Source organism: Cicer arietinum, chromosome 6 (assembly GCF_000331145.2).
Source record: "Cicer arietinum cultivar CDC Frontier isolate Library 1 chromosome 6, Cicar.CDCFrontier_v2.0, whole genome shotgun sequence".
NCBI classification, from domain to species: Eukaryota; Viridiplantae; Streptophyta; class Magnoliopsida; order Fabales; family Fabaceae; genus Cicer; species Cicer arietinum.
This window is the reverse complement of record NC_021165.2, coordinates 18,670,720-18,683,788: the sequence shown is the minus strand read 5'-3', so window position 1 is coordinate 18,683,788 and position 13,069 is coordinate 18,670,720. Positions and strand designations below refer to the sequence as shown.

The 13,069-nt window shown below is 25.6% G+C and overlaps 1 protein-coding gene across 1 annotated transcript; it reads left to right on the top strand.

The window, feature by feature from the left end:
• The first annotated feature begins 2,163 nt into the window (after positions 1 to 2,163).
• Positions 2,164 to 3,966, top strand: LOC101492427 (transcription factor MYB106-like). Its single transcript, XM_004516955.4, has 3 exons — positions 2,164 to 2,439; positions 2,520 to 2,649; positions 2,771 to 3,966. The coding sequence occupies exons 1-3, from the start codon at positions 2,307 to 2,309 to the stop codon at positions 3,726 to 3,728; spliced, it is 1,221 nt and encodes a 406-aa protein (XP_004517012.1). The 5' UTR covers positions 2,164 to 2,306; the 3' UTR covers positions 3,729 to 3,966.
• The last annotated feature ends 9,103 nt before the right edge of the window (positions 3,967 to 13,069 follow it).

The window sequence follows — 13,069 nt, the reverse complement described above, 5'->3', positions numbered from 1 at the left end:
TTTGAATAATAGTTTTTTAGATTATTTAAAATGAAAAAACTACTTTTATAGTAGAATCATACATATTTTAAAAAAATTAATTATTCATATTTTATTTTTAAATTTAATATTGAATTTTATTATTTAATTATATTTATATTTAATTAAATTTCAATTTTGTAAAAGTAATTGAACAAATTATTTTTCTTATCTTATTTGATTAGTTTTTAACTCAACTCAATTTGTTGGTTTATTAAGTAGTACAAGATCAATACATGACATGATAACTATATCGTATCATAATTAGGGGTGATAGTATACTGTGCTTTGCGAGACTGACCTCTCAAAAAATTTAAGGTTTAAGTCTAGTCTATCATCTGTCGCTTACTATTTAAGTCTGAGTCTGACATTGATAAAAATCTAGTATGATGTGTATAAAAACCTATTTCATTTTAATATTTTTAAATACATAATTAAGCATATCTTTAAGTGGATTAGCGAGTTAATATGCCAATTAAATTAAATTAAATTCTAGTTTGATATTTAATATGACATTTTGAAAAATATGACTTTATACACATTCTACTCAATTTTATTTTATAATGATACATTTAAATATGTCAAAAACTAAAAAAATGTTAATATGTATAAATTAGTAAAAGTTGAATTTTTAACAAAAAGATCAAAATTTAATATAATAATTATAGTAGTAAAAAAATATTATTTTTTATTTAATTAAAAAAATTTACAAGTCTTATTATATAACTTGCAGTATAATCTTTTTAATTAAATATATATATATATATATATATATATATATATATATATATATTAAATCTCGATTTTATCTATTTACAAAAATGGCGTGATCTAGACATGAAATAGAGTAAACTATAGGTCTTAATTAGTCAACCTTGCCTATTACTATATCTAATCACCATAAAGGAGAAAATAAAATATTAAAAAAGTATATAAAAATATTAAATCACAATATATATAGAACTAATCCCTTCCATCTTAAATATAATATAAAAATAAATAACAAAAAAAATAAACGTATTTAATTAAATTTTGTTCAAATACATAAAAAAATTTCAACTTTTTATTTATTTTTATATTCAGCAGAAGGTATTTCCTAAAAAATAATACACTCGAGTGACACTAGAGTTGATTGACACACCAGTCGAAACGACATCTTAGACCGTGCCAAGACAAGAACATTTCCACTTGAGGAATCTATCTTTTGAAGACCGTGTATTTTGTAATTTTCTGCCGCGGTATCTATCTCTTGGTTTAAGGGTAGACATTTGAGGGTCAATGATTCCAAAGTACAAATCATTTGGACTATATATAAATCCCTCATGATTGTTAATTTATACACACATAACCTATCATTGCATAAAAGTTATAGGATAATGTGGGACTTGCTTTTTTTTTTATTATTATTATTAAAATTAATATTTATTAATTAAATTTATAAAATATATCAATTAATAATAATATAAATATAAATTTTATGAAAAATTAAAAAAAAAATTTACAAATAAATTCATATTGGTTAGATAATGTGAGACTTGTTATTTCAAAATAAATTTTTTATTTTTCGAAGTCTTATATTTATAGGCACAATATTTTTATACACTATTTCAATATATTTATTTATCTGTCTTTCTATTATATATTTAACACATTGCACTTATTATATTATTCATTTTATTTATTTCTCTTTATAGTAGAGGATGAATGTAGTAATGTATACCAAATATATATATATATATATATATATATATATATATATATTATAGTATTTGAGAGATATACATAGGATATTATAAATTTTGAACACCCATAATTTTCTTACCCCTATTTAACATTTCATTTTTTTTATCTCTATTTTTATCTCTTTAATTCTATATCTCTGTGGTGTCTAATGAAAAAATGGGTACACATGAATATTTTTCCACTTACATATAGTCGAGTTTATTTTCCAATAATAATAATAATAATACGGTGGTTACTACATAATAAGTATCCGTTTCGCAGGTACCGGTGTGAAAAATAAAGATAGAGAACCTCCTCACTAAAAAAGATAGCACAGTGCATCATAATTACTACTAGCTTGTACTCCAACCATATACTATGCAAGTAACGTTTATCCTCTATATATAATGTCGCTCTCCTATTGGCTTTCTATCATTGAACTACCTAATTATTGGTTACTTTCTCTGTCCTATATACTGTCTTATATTTTTTTCAATCCTGCTATAGCTTCTATTCTGTGCAACAAATCTCCCAACGTTCCATTATTCAGAGCAAGGCGGTAAAAAATGGGTAGGTCTCCTTGCTGTGAGAAAGTTGGATTGAAGAAAGGACCATGGACTCCTGAGGAAGACCAAAAACTGATTGCTTACATTGAAGAATTTGGTCATGGAAGCTGGCGTGCATTGCCTTCCAAAGCTGGTATATATATATATTTCTTTAACTGCTAAATCTATACATATTTGCCAAACTGCACTAATAATTTTGTGTAATTTTTAAAGGACTTCAAAGATGTGGAAAGAGCTGCAGACTGAGGTGGACTAACTACCTCCGACCTGACATTAAAAGAGGAAAGTTCAGCCTGCAGGAAGAGCAAACCATCATCCAACTTCACGCCCTTCTTGGAAACAGGTCAATACTAAATACGTTTTACTGTACTCATATATACTTTAAATACTCTTGTTTATATTTGACAAACATTCTATACGTATACATTGGTTGTTTATTTTGTTTGTGTATATATATTTAACAGATGGTCAGCCATAGCAGCTCAACTTCCAAGGAGAACAGACAACGAAATAAAAAACTATTGGAACACACATCTCAAGAAAAGGCTAACAAGAATGGGTATAGACCCCACAACTCACAAGCCTAAAACAGACACACTCGGCTCTTCATCGTCGGCTTCTCACTACTCCAAGGACTCGGCTAATCTCAGCCACATGGCTCAATGGGAAAGTGCTCGTTTAGAAGCTGAAGCTAGACTCGTTAGAGAAACAAACAAGCTGAAAGTTCAAAAACAGCTGGAATCCTCTACAGCGCAACCACCTGCACGCCTTTTTCTCAACAAAATCACACCCATCCAACCATCACTTCCACCTTGTCTTGATATCCTTAAAGCATGGCAAAGTTCATGGTCCAAACCAAAAGATGAAAACAGCAACAACAAAATGCATAGTATGTATGCTATGATGTTATCCAATGATGAAAATCTAGAATCACCAACATCCACTTTGAACTTCCCTGGAACAACCTTGCTTCCTCTTCCTCTTCCTGTCACTGTCCCTGTCCCCACCATGACCACCAATAACGTTGTTCCGTTCAATCAAAATAATAATTTATTACTTCCTCTAACTGACACCACCATTAATAATGATGAGGAAGAGATATGGAAAAATTTCAATTTACCAAAACAGAACATGATGGAAGGTGGTGATAATGATGACAACAATAATATGTTGAACTTGCAGCAAGATGATGATATTATGGCGGCTGTGGAAGCTTTTAGATCTTCTTGTGGTGGATTTGACAATACTATCCCCATTTCTAGTACAACTATTTCCACAAATGTTGTTCTTGAGGGTGAGGAAAACTTGGCAATGATGAATGGGGAAGGAAACATTATTTGCAACGTGAATCTCGAAGAGAATAAGCATTATTGGAATAGTATACTGGGATTGGTCAGTGATGAAATGAGCATGGTTCTATAATGAAGCTATGATTAGATAAGATAGGTAGCTAAGTGGTAGCTGTGGGCTATATAGTATGACTTAATTAGGATAGTTCAATGACTTCATAATAATGCAATGTCGGCTTTACTTAGACAAAAACAACACTTCCTCTTCTTTTGTAGTTGTTGTTTTAGGAAAACAAAAAAACAATTCATGTTGCTCTACTACGTATCTATTTCAAAACTTCACTAATACTCACTCCATTTTTAATTACAAATACTTCCTCTACTCAAATATAAACAAACTAACTATTTTTATAATATTACGTTTTATTTTTTATTTTTACCAAACAAGTTTTTATGAAGATTTTTTTTATAGAACACCATTATTTTTATGAGATTAAGAAAAGTAATAAGATTTAACTAATTTTTTTAATTAATATAAAAGATTATTGAAATATAATTAATAAATGTAGTCATGTAGCTTTATTCGATGACGTCCACTTTGTAAAGAGTTTTAAAGAAAAAAGATAGAATAGAAGATTACAACAAATTAAACTTAAACTAATACCTTATAAACAACATGGTTCTATATTTGAATATTTTTAATTGATTCATATTGTGAATTAATCTCAAATTTCATTGTGGTCCATCTGAATTATTCAAATTTCCTAGGAAGGTATATAAGACGCATATGACAAATCCTTCGTACACGTAAAAATATAGAAAATATCAATAAGTTGTAACTTTCATCATCATGTAAAATTATTTCAATACTTAATTGCGGCTTTGTACTTAAAAGATATGTTGATAATTTTTTTTTTTTATGGGAAGGATATGTTCATCTTGGTAACTTCTTTTCTTGATATCAAGCGTTAGTAAAGAAATTTCATATTAAATAAAAAAATAAATATTAAACATTGTATAAATGAGATAATCAATAAATTTATTGTTTAAAGTTTTAAATAAAAATATGCTGTTTAATTTATTGTGTGCATGGTTGTTCTTGATCTAATATAATAATATCTAAACCCCTTCATGACCCAATACCTTTTTAATTCAAAATCATGAAAATTAATCTAGTGACTTTGATAGAAGACCATGCATCTATACTAGTGACTTTGATAGATCATTCATTATACAATCTAATTAAAGCTGTAAATTCGACAATCCCACTAATTATTGACTCTAGCCCACATGTTGGAGGGTAAAAAAAATTTATAGTTAAAAAAGCCTCAAAAAAAGAAAACTCCAACACTAAAAAGCCCCTAATATTTTGTGGGCTTAGTGGACCTATACTATAGTCCCACTATTTCAAAAACAAAAAAAAATTCTTTTGAGAAATAATTTTTTTCTTAAGATTTTCCGATAAAAAAGTTTCGATTTTTTCCAATAAAAAATTATTTATAATTTTTTTTCAAAATTTTTTTGAGATTTTTTTTATTTTTCTCGCAAAATCTTTTGAGAAAAAATATTTTTTAATTTTTTTCGATATTTTTTCGAGAAAAATAAATTTCGAAATTTTTTAAAGAAAAAATATTTTAAAATTAACAAAATATTGGAGTTTATAAGTCCCTTGAGCCATCTTCCTTAAACCTAAAAAAAATAATAAAATAATAGATCGGAACTTTAAAAAAATTATTTTAATAAGAATTCTAATATTAAGGATTTCTTAAGAATTTTTTTGAAAAAAACCTTTAAATTTGAGTTTTTTTACAGCTAGAAATGTAACACTTCACGTAAATTAAGTATTAAGTAAGTTTTTGCTGAAATTTGATGAAACTTACAATGTTTGGGTAGAATCTTTTAGTGACTCCGTGCTGTAGGGCCATTGCTAAATTAAGAACTTGCATTAAATATATGAGCTGTTGGGGCAAGTATCTACTCTCATGTACAATGCTTGGTTTGGATGGCCCGCCTTCTAATTGCTCGAGTTAAAATCCAACGCTTCTGATGAAAATTGAATACTCATGAAAAATCACTTAATCATTTCTAATTTTTACAAAGTACTTTATTTTATTTTCTTAAATATTAGTTTAATTTATTAATCACTAGTAGAATTTTACATTTTTAAATTGATTAAAATATACATTTTAAGTCGGTTTCGTGTCTGAGTTAACCACAAACGACTTAAAAAATATGTTGTTTTTAACTCGTTTCATGAACCGACTTAACAGAGTATCGTCCTATTAAGTCGATTCAGCTTAACCGACTTAAGCATCATAAATTCATTTTAACAAATCATTTTTTTAAGTCGGATCTTTTGATCAATTGGCTTGATAGATAAAGTTAAAATAATTATTTTTTTTAATAAATTTCTCATTTTATTTTTATGCTCCTGATCCATAAATATATATAATATTTCATATTAAATTTTAAATCAGATTTTTTTACTTGCAACTACAATTTTATATAACTATCTAATAACCAAAATATACAATATCACATATTTATACAAAAATATAGAGCACAAAAAGATATATCGATTTTGACAATACTAAAAAAAAATAATAATTAGATGTCCATTAACAAAATTACAAAATCACAATGTAGCAATATTCAATAGACATCTATTAGCATTATCATTTCCTTCAATTAATTCCAAAATAAAATACACACAACGTTTTTAAACTTTTTTTATTTGACCTGGATAAGATGATCTCGAGTCATCAAATATTTGGAAAGAAAAAAAACACAATCAATATCGGTTGTATCTTAATTATTTATGATACGAACATTAAAAAATACAATCTATAACTACTTATAATTTTTTTATCATACGAATATAAAAAAACATCAATAACAACTTGTAACAAATTAAGTACTTGCATGCATGAATCAACTTTGTTACAATGTTCAACATATGTAACATGACATAGTAGTCATACTCATACATTTGATTTGTTTAACAAATCATCATGCCACATTAGTTTTGTATAACTCTGACAAATTCCATAACCAATAAGATGATTTCTTATTTTTTCAAAATGTAACTGGTTTCCACTTAAACATTAAAGGACAATAAAACTTTTTTTCCTTGTTATGAATTTTTTTTAAAGCAAATTGTAAACATTTCTCTACACCTATACACTTCACTCAAACGATTAACATTCATCCAACTACGATACATAACTACTTTTGTTAAACATAAATAACCGTAGATATTAAGGTAAAATAAAACTAAAATAATTTTATTGTCTTTTATTTTTTATTTATTGTTCTATAATGGCGTATTCATATTAATAATAGTGTACTATTGTTTTCTTCTTTATTTTTATTATTTTGATTATTGTTTTGCTCCCTATTATATAAAATAGAACATGTAAAATATGTAATTTAACTTGCTAATACAATCGACAAAATCTCTTATATACATCCAAAAAACTTAAAAAAAACATTATTATTTTTTGAAAATTATAAAGATGAAAATAAATATTGTAACATATACTTCAATAAGGCAAAATTTAGCGAGAAAAAAAATGCAAATAATGAGTTCGTGTTTGGTCTCTACACAAAATGATAAAGAGTGGTTAAAAAAAATGAGTTTGACATGTCATTTTTTTTTACTTTCTTTTCCATAATATATAGTTGTTCGTCAAATAAAATGTTATCATCTGAAGATGAATTTATGACTATGTATACTAATCATTTTAGCAAGATGTCAAAATTATTATTATATATCAACAACTACAGTAGAAAATTATAAAAATTTATAAAGTTTATTATTCAATAAACAAGAGCTTCTTAATCAAACTTGAAATGGTGGCAATGAAACGACGACGATGGTTGTGAAGCAGCTGTAGAGAATAGGGAATATTTAGTACATTTGAAGATAAAACGCTAAGTCCAATTTCTTAATACAGTTGACGATAAAACCCACCCTAGGAGTACCTCATTTTCTATACTGGTTGCCTTTAAATCGGTTATCAATATAACCGCGTCAAGCATATTTAACATAGGCTAAATTGTCCCTTAACTTAATTTCAGGTAACGTTTTAGTCTTTTATTTTTTTTTCTTTCTGAGTTGATCATTTATTTTAATTTGAAGTGACAATTTGATATTTTATATTTTAAAATTTCAACAATGTTATCCTTTTTTATACAAAAATTCAAAAAAATCATCAAAATTTTCAACCAAAACCCATAAAATTAACAATCATATTCAATATAATGCAAATTTTATCAAATCCATAACTCAAATATTCAAATACACTCATATTTTCATCTCCAACAACATCAAATAAAGAATGAAAATATGAGTTTATTTCAAGATTTAAGTTATATGAATTGGATTAAATTTGTATTATATTGAAGATGATAATGAATTTTATGGATTTTGTTTGAAATATTTGATGATTTTTTTGAATTTTTGTAAAAAAAAAGAACAACATTGTTGACATTTTAAAACATAAAATTTCAAATTGTCACTTAAAATTAAAATAAATGATCAACTCGAGAAGAAAAAAAATATAAAAAGACTAAAACGTTATCTGAAATTAAGTTAAGGGACCGCGGATGTAATTTAGCCTTTTAGATATTTACAAAATTATCACTTCCTCATCTTATCAACAAGTAGTCTACACAAATAACCGAGTTAAACATGGAGGGAAGATAAATATATTAATTTTTTATTTTTATTTTTCTTCTTAAATCAGTTGTTAATATAATTGTATTAAACGTGTGTCTCACTTGTTAATTTAGGTGGCACATAAACGACTTAATTCATATTAAAATTTCAATTTTCTACCGGTGAATATTGAAATTATTAAATTAAATATCATATTTTGATTTCGAATCAAAACTTTACAGTAATTAGTAAGTTTTTTAAAAGTAATTTATTTTATTTCATTCTCCTAGAGTCACTTCTATAATATAATATTTAATAATTTAATATTTTTATCTAATAGTAGACAAAGACAAAAACATGTATTGAATTTGACATGTTTTACTTACGATCTATACTGATGTCATTGAAGAAAAACAAATATAAATCATGTATTCAATGAGTCATATAATCTTATCTACTTTAAATTAGAGTAACCTTTTTTCTCATTAAATTTTTCTTATAAAAGTATAATATTTAATGTTTTAAAAACCAATTTCACAATCAATTTGGTAATTAAGGATATTGAGTCATTGATCATTGTACGTAATTGAATCGAGACTTCTTCGTATTATCCATTAAACTAGATGATTTGGTCTCTAAAAATTTATGCCACCTATAAAATGTTAAAAAAAATCATCACAAATTTACCATAATTTCATAAGCTCTCACTATTCTAATACCGTTCAATCAATTATAAACAAAAATCTCAAAAGCATAAAGTGCTATAACAAATTTAGAACTCGATCAAAAGCACAGTAAAGTTATAACAAATTAAAAAACATAACAATTTGAAAACTAACATTCAACGATTACAACTCTCGCGAAGACATCAGCGTATTTATAATATTTCTAATATTTATTGGCGAAAAATAACTCTTAATTAGATAAAACCTATATCATTTAAACATTAGAAATAATTATTATAATTCTTAGAAATAACGCCTATATTTATAAATAAATTGTTAAATACTAAATATTTTTCATATCTATATTTTTACTACTGTTAGTTTTTTTTTTCTTCATCAAAGTTGTACAATATACTATAAGATATATTTACAAGAGAATAAGAACTACATGTATACATACTTTGTCAAAAAAAAAAAAACTATATATACGCACTCTTCGTAAAAATACACCAGAATTTAATTTGATTTTATCATATACGTTTTCGTTAAGATATTTTATGAAGTAATATAAAAAACATTAAAGAGCATTCCTTCGTAAAAAAAAACATTAAAAAGCATTCCCATTAGATAACTCATAACTGTTTAAAAAAATTACACTATCTTTTATTTTTTATAATTAAAAAAAATTACACTATCGATGTATGTATTTCATTTTAAGCTTAAATATATATTTGGTCCCTGCAAATATATCACTTTAAAAATTAAACTGATCGTCTCTGATTTTATAGAGACTAAATCCAAACAAAAGAAAAATTACATGGACTAAAATAAAAAAATGATATATTTGTAGTGATAAAAAATATATTTAAACTTTAATTTTATTTTATATTTACGAAAGAGATTTTTACATTTTGAAAGGCTAATTTATTGTGTCCACTGAAATTGTAACACCAGTGTCCAAAAATCTAGTTCGGCATGCTTATAACATAAAGAGTAAAAGACTCATTTTAGTTCTTGAGAAAATCTGAGAGACTCAATTTAGTCCTTGAAAAAAATAAAAGTACTTTTTAGTCTCTAACAAAAATAAACCTGACTAAATTAGGGTGTGGGAAATTTTGAAAGATCAATTAAGTCCCTAAAAAAATTAAAAATATATTTTAATTCTTAATAAAAATAAACCAGAACAATTTAGTTCTTCGCTCAATTTAAGGGAAAATAAACCCTAATGTTAGTTCATCTAGAGAAACCACAAGTCTAAGATAGAAACCTTTTTGATTTCATAGTAGTATGCAATTTTGAAAGTGCGACTTTCATTGTATTGTCGTTTGTTTTAGAAGGTGCATGCTCTTCTTCATTCTCTTGTTTTTCTTCTTCGCCCTTGCATTTCTGAATGTGCATTATTGTTCTTCATGTTCGTTTTTTTGAAGGTGCGATTTCATTTCATGTGATTTTTTCTTTGTTGTTGCTATTTTATGTAAATTTTGTATTTGGCTTTGCGATTTGTGGATATTTTATTTATCGTTGACAGGATTTTCACTTTTTATTTCACCATGTTGTGGTTTTTTTTTTGTTCTTTGCTATTTTATGTGAATTTCTTATTCAAATTTAAGTGACAAGCACTAATCGGGGCAACAAATTAGGAAAAATTACTTGGGTAAGAATAGAATCGCATGTTGGTACCTTTTTTTATATGTTATATTTTGGATCATTTTGAATACCGTTGTGGTTTAATTTGAATATTATTAACGTTGTTTTTTAAATTATATTATAATTTAGTGAATTTTTTGTTGCAGGTATTAAATTGTTCATTTAATTATTGTCAGTGACTTATTTATCTATTTTTAATTATTGTCATGGAACTCAGTTGATGAGTCATAAGAAAAATTAGAAGAAAAAAACCCAATTTTCTATCTGTAGTTCAGATAAGTACTAATTTGACTTGATTTATTTTTTTTAGGACTAAAAATTGTTTTTATTTTTATCAAGAATTATAATAAGTCTTTAAGAATTTCTCAAAGGAGTAAAATGAGTCTTTACTCTAATATAAATTAGAGATGCAAAAAATAGAGGATATATCGTCTACCTTTTAATTTATGAAAATTGACTTGTTAAATATATTTTAGGCTAAATACCACTTGTGATCCATTAACTTAATTTCAGATAACATTTTAGTTCTTTATCTTTTTTTTTCCCTGATTTGATCCTTTATTTTAATTTTAAGTGATAATTTAATCTTTTATGTTTTAAAACGTCAACAATGTTATCCTTTTTTTTTACAAAAATTCATCAAAATTTTCAAACAAAATCCATAAAATTAATTATATTTTGTAATATAAAACAAATTTAATCAAATTCGTAATTCAAATCTTCAAATAAACTCATATTTTTCATTCTTTATTTGATGTTGTTGGAGATGAAAATATGAGTCTATTTAAAGATTTAAGTTATGAATTTGATGAAATTATATTATATTGAGGACAATAATTAGTTTTATGAGTTTTGTTTGAAATTTTTTATGAATTTTTGCAAAAAATAAGGATAATACTGTTGACATTTTAAAACATAAAATATCAAATTGTCATTTAAAATTAAAATAAATGACCATATCGGGAGGAAAAAAAAGATAAAAGACTAAAATATTAATTGAAATTAAGTTAAAAGATCACATGTGGTATTTAGTCTATATTTTATGATAGACAAAATCAAAACAATATTATTTTTTAATTATAAACTTCTCCTAAATACAGTTGATCACTTGATCGGATTCCCCCAAACGGTGTACTGGAAACACAATTTAATTCTACCACCCATACAGGAAATGTTTATATACCAGACAGACAGTTAGATATTTGGTAGTTTATATAAAATAAATCAAGCAATACATGCATTACTGTAATGAGTCGAGTCCTTGAGTTGGTGCAATATTAATATAGTACTAGTATATGTATGTAGTACATCATACCGTCAAGCAAATTTTAGTTTTGAGGCACTTGCAATATATATATATATATATATTGTATCAAATGGTGGACGGTACACTGCATGCACTTTAAGTATACTTACTTTAGGTTAATATAAATTGGGTAAGAATCATCTCCATACCTACCTCATTTACATAATTAATGTGATAGCATTAAAGAGTGGTGCATTGGTGGTAAATGTTACTGTGTTATGGCAAGAACATAAATAAGGGGAGTAAGTAACGTTTGAAAGGGAAAAAATGGAGAAATTTATTGCTTAAAGAAAAAATGAAAACTGATTGACGTTCCTCTTTTTTCAAACAAAATCCATAAAATTAATTATATTTTGTAATATAAAACAAATTTAATCAAATTCGTAATTCAAATCTTCAAATAAACTCATATTTTTCATTCTTTATTTGATGTTGTTGGAGATGAAAATATGAGTCTATTTAAAGATTTAAGTTATGAATTTGATGAAATTATATTATATTGAGGACAATAATTAGTTTTATGAGTTTTGTTTGAAATTTTTTATGAATTTTTGCAAAAAATAAGGATAATACTGTTGACATTTTAAAACATAAAATATCAAATTGTCATTTAAAATTAAAATAAATGACCATATCGGGAGGAAAAAAAAGATAAAAGACTAAAATATTAATTGAAATTAAGTTAAAAGATCACATGTGGTATTTAGTCTATATTTTATGATAGACAAAATCAAAACAATATTATTTTTTAATTATAAACTTCTCCTAAATACAGTTGATCACTTGATCGGATTCCCCCAAACGGTGTACTGGAAACACAATTTAATTCTACCACCCATACAGGAAATGTTTATATACCAGACAGACAGTTAGATATTTGGTAGTTTATATAAAATAAATCAAGCAATACATGCATTACTGTAATGAGTCGAGTCCTTGAGTTGGTGCAATATTAATATAGTACTAGTATATGTATGTAGTACATCATACCGTCAAGCAAATTTTAGTTTTGAGGCACTTGCAATATATATATATATATATATTGTATCAAATGGTGGACGGTACACTGCATGCACTTTAAGTATACTTACTTTAGGTTAATATAAATTGGGTAAGAATCATCTCCATACCTACCTCATTTACATAATTAATGTGATAGCATTAAAGAGTGGTGCATTGGTGGTAAATGTTACTGT

Excerpts from the sequence above, each read along its gene's own strand:
- LOC101492427 (XM_004516955.4), top strand. The coding sequence starts at position 2,307 with ATGGGTAGGTCTCCTTGCTGTGAGAAAGTTGGATTGAAGAAAGGACCA. Across the intron at positions 2,440-2,519 it reads TGCATTGCCTTCCAAAGCTG|GACTTCAAAGATGTGGAAAG; the intron begins GTATATATATAT and ends TAATTTTTAAAG. Across the intron at positions 2,650-2,770 it reads CACGCCCTTCTTGGAAACAG|ATGGTCAGCCATAGCAGCTC; the intron begins GTCAATACTAAA and ends TATATTTAACAG.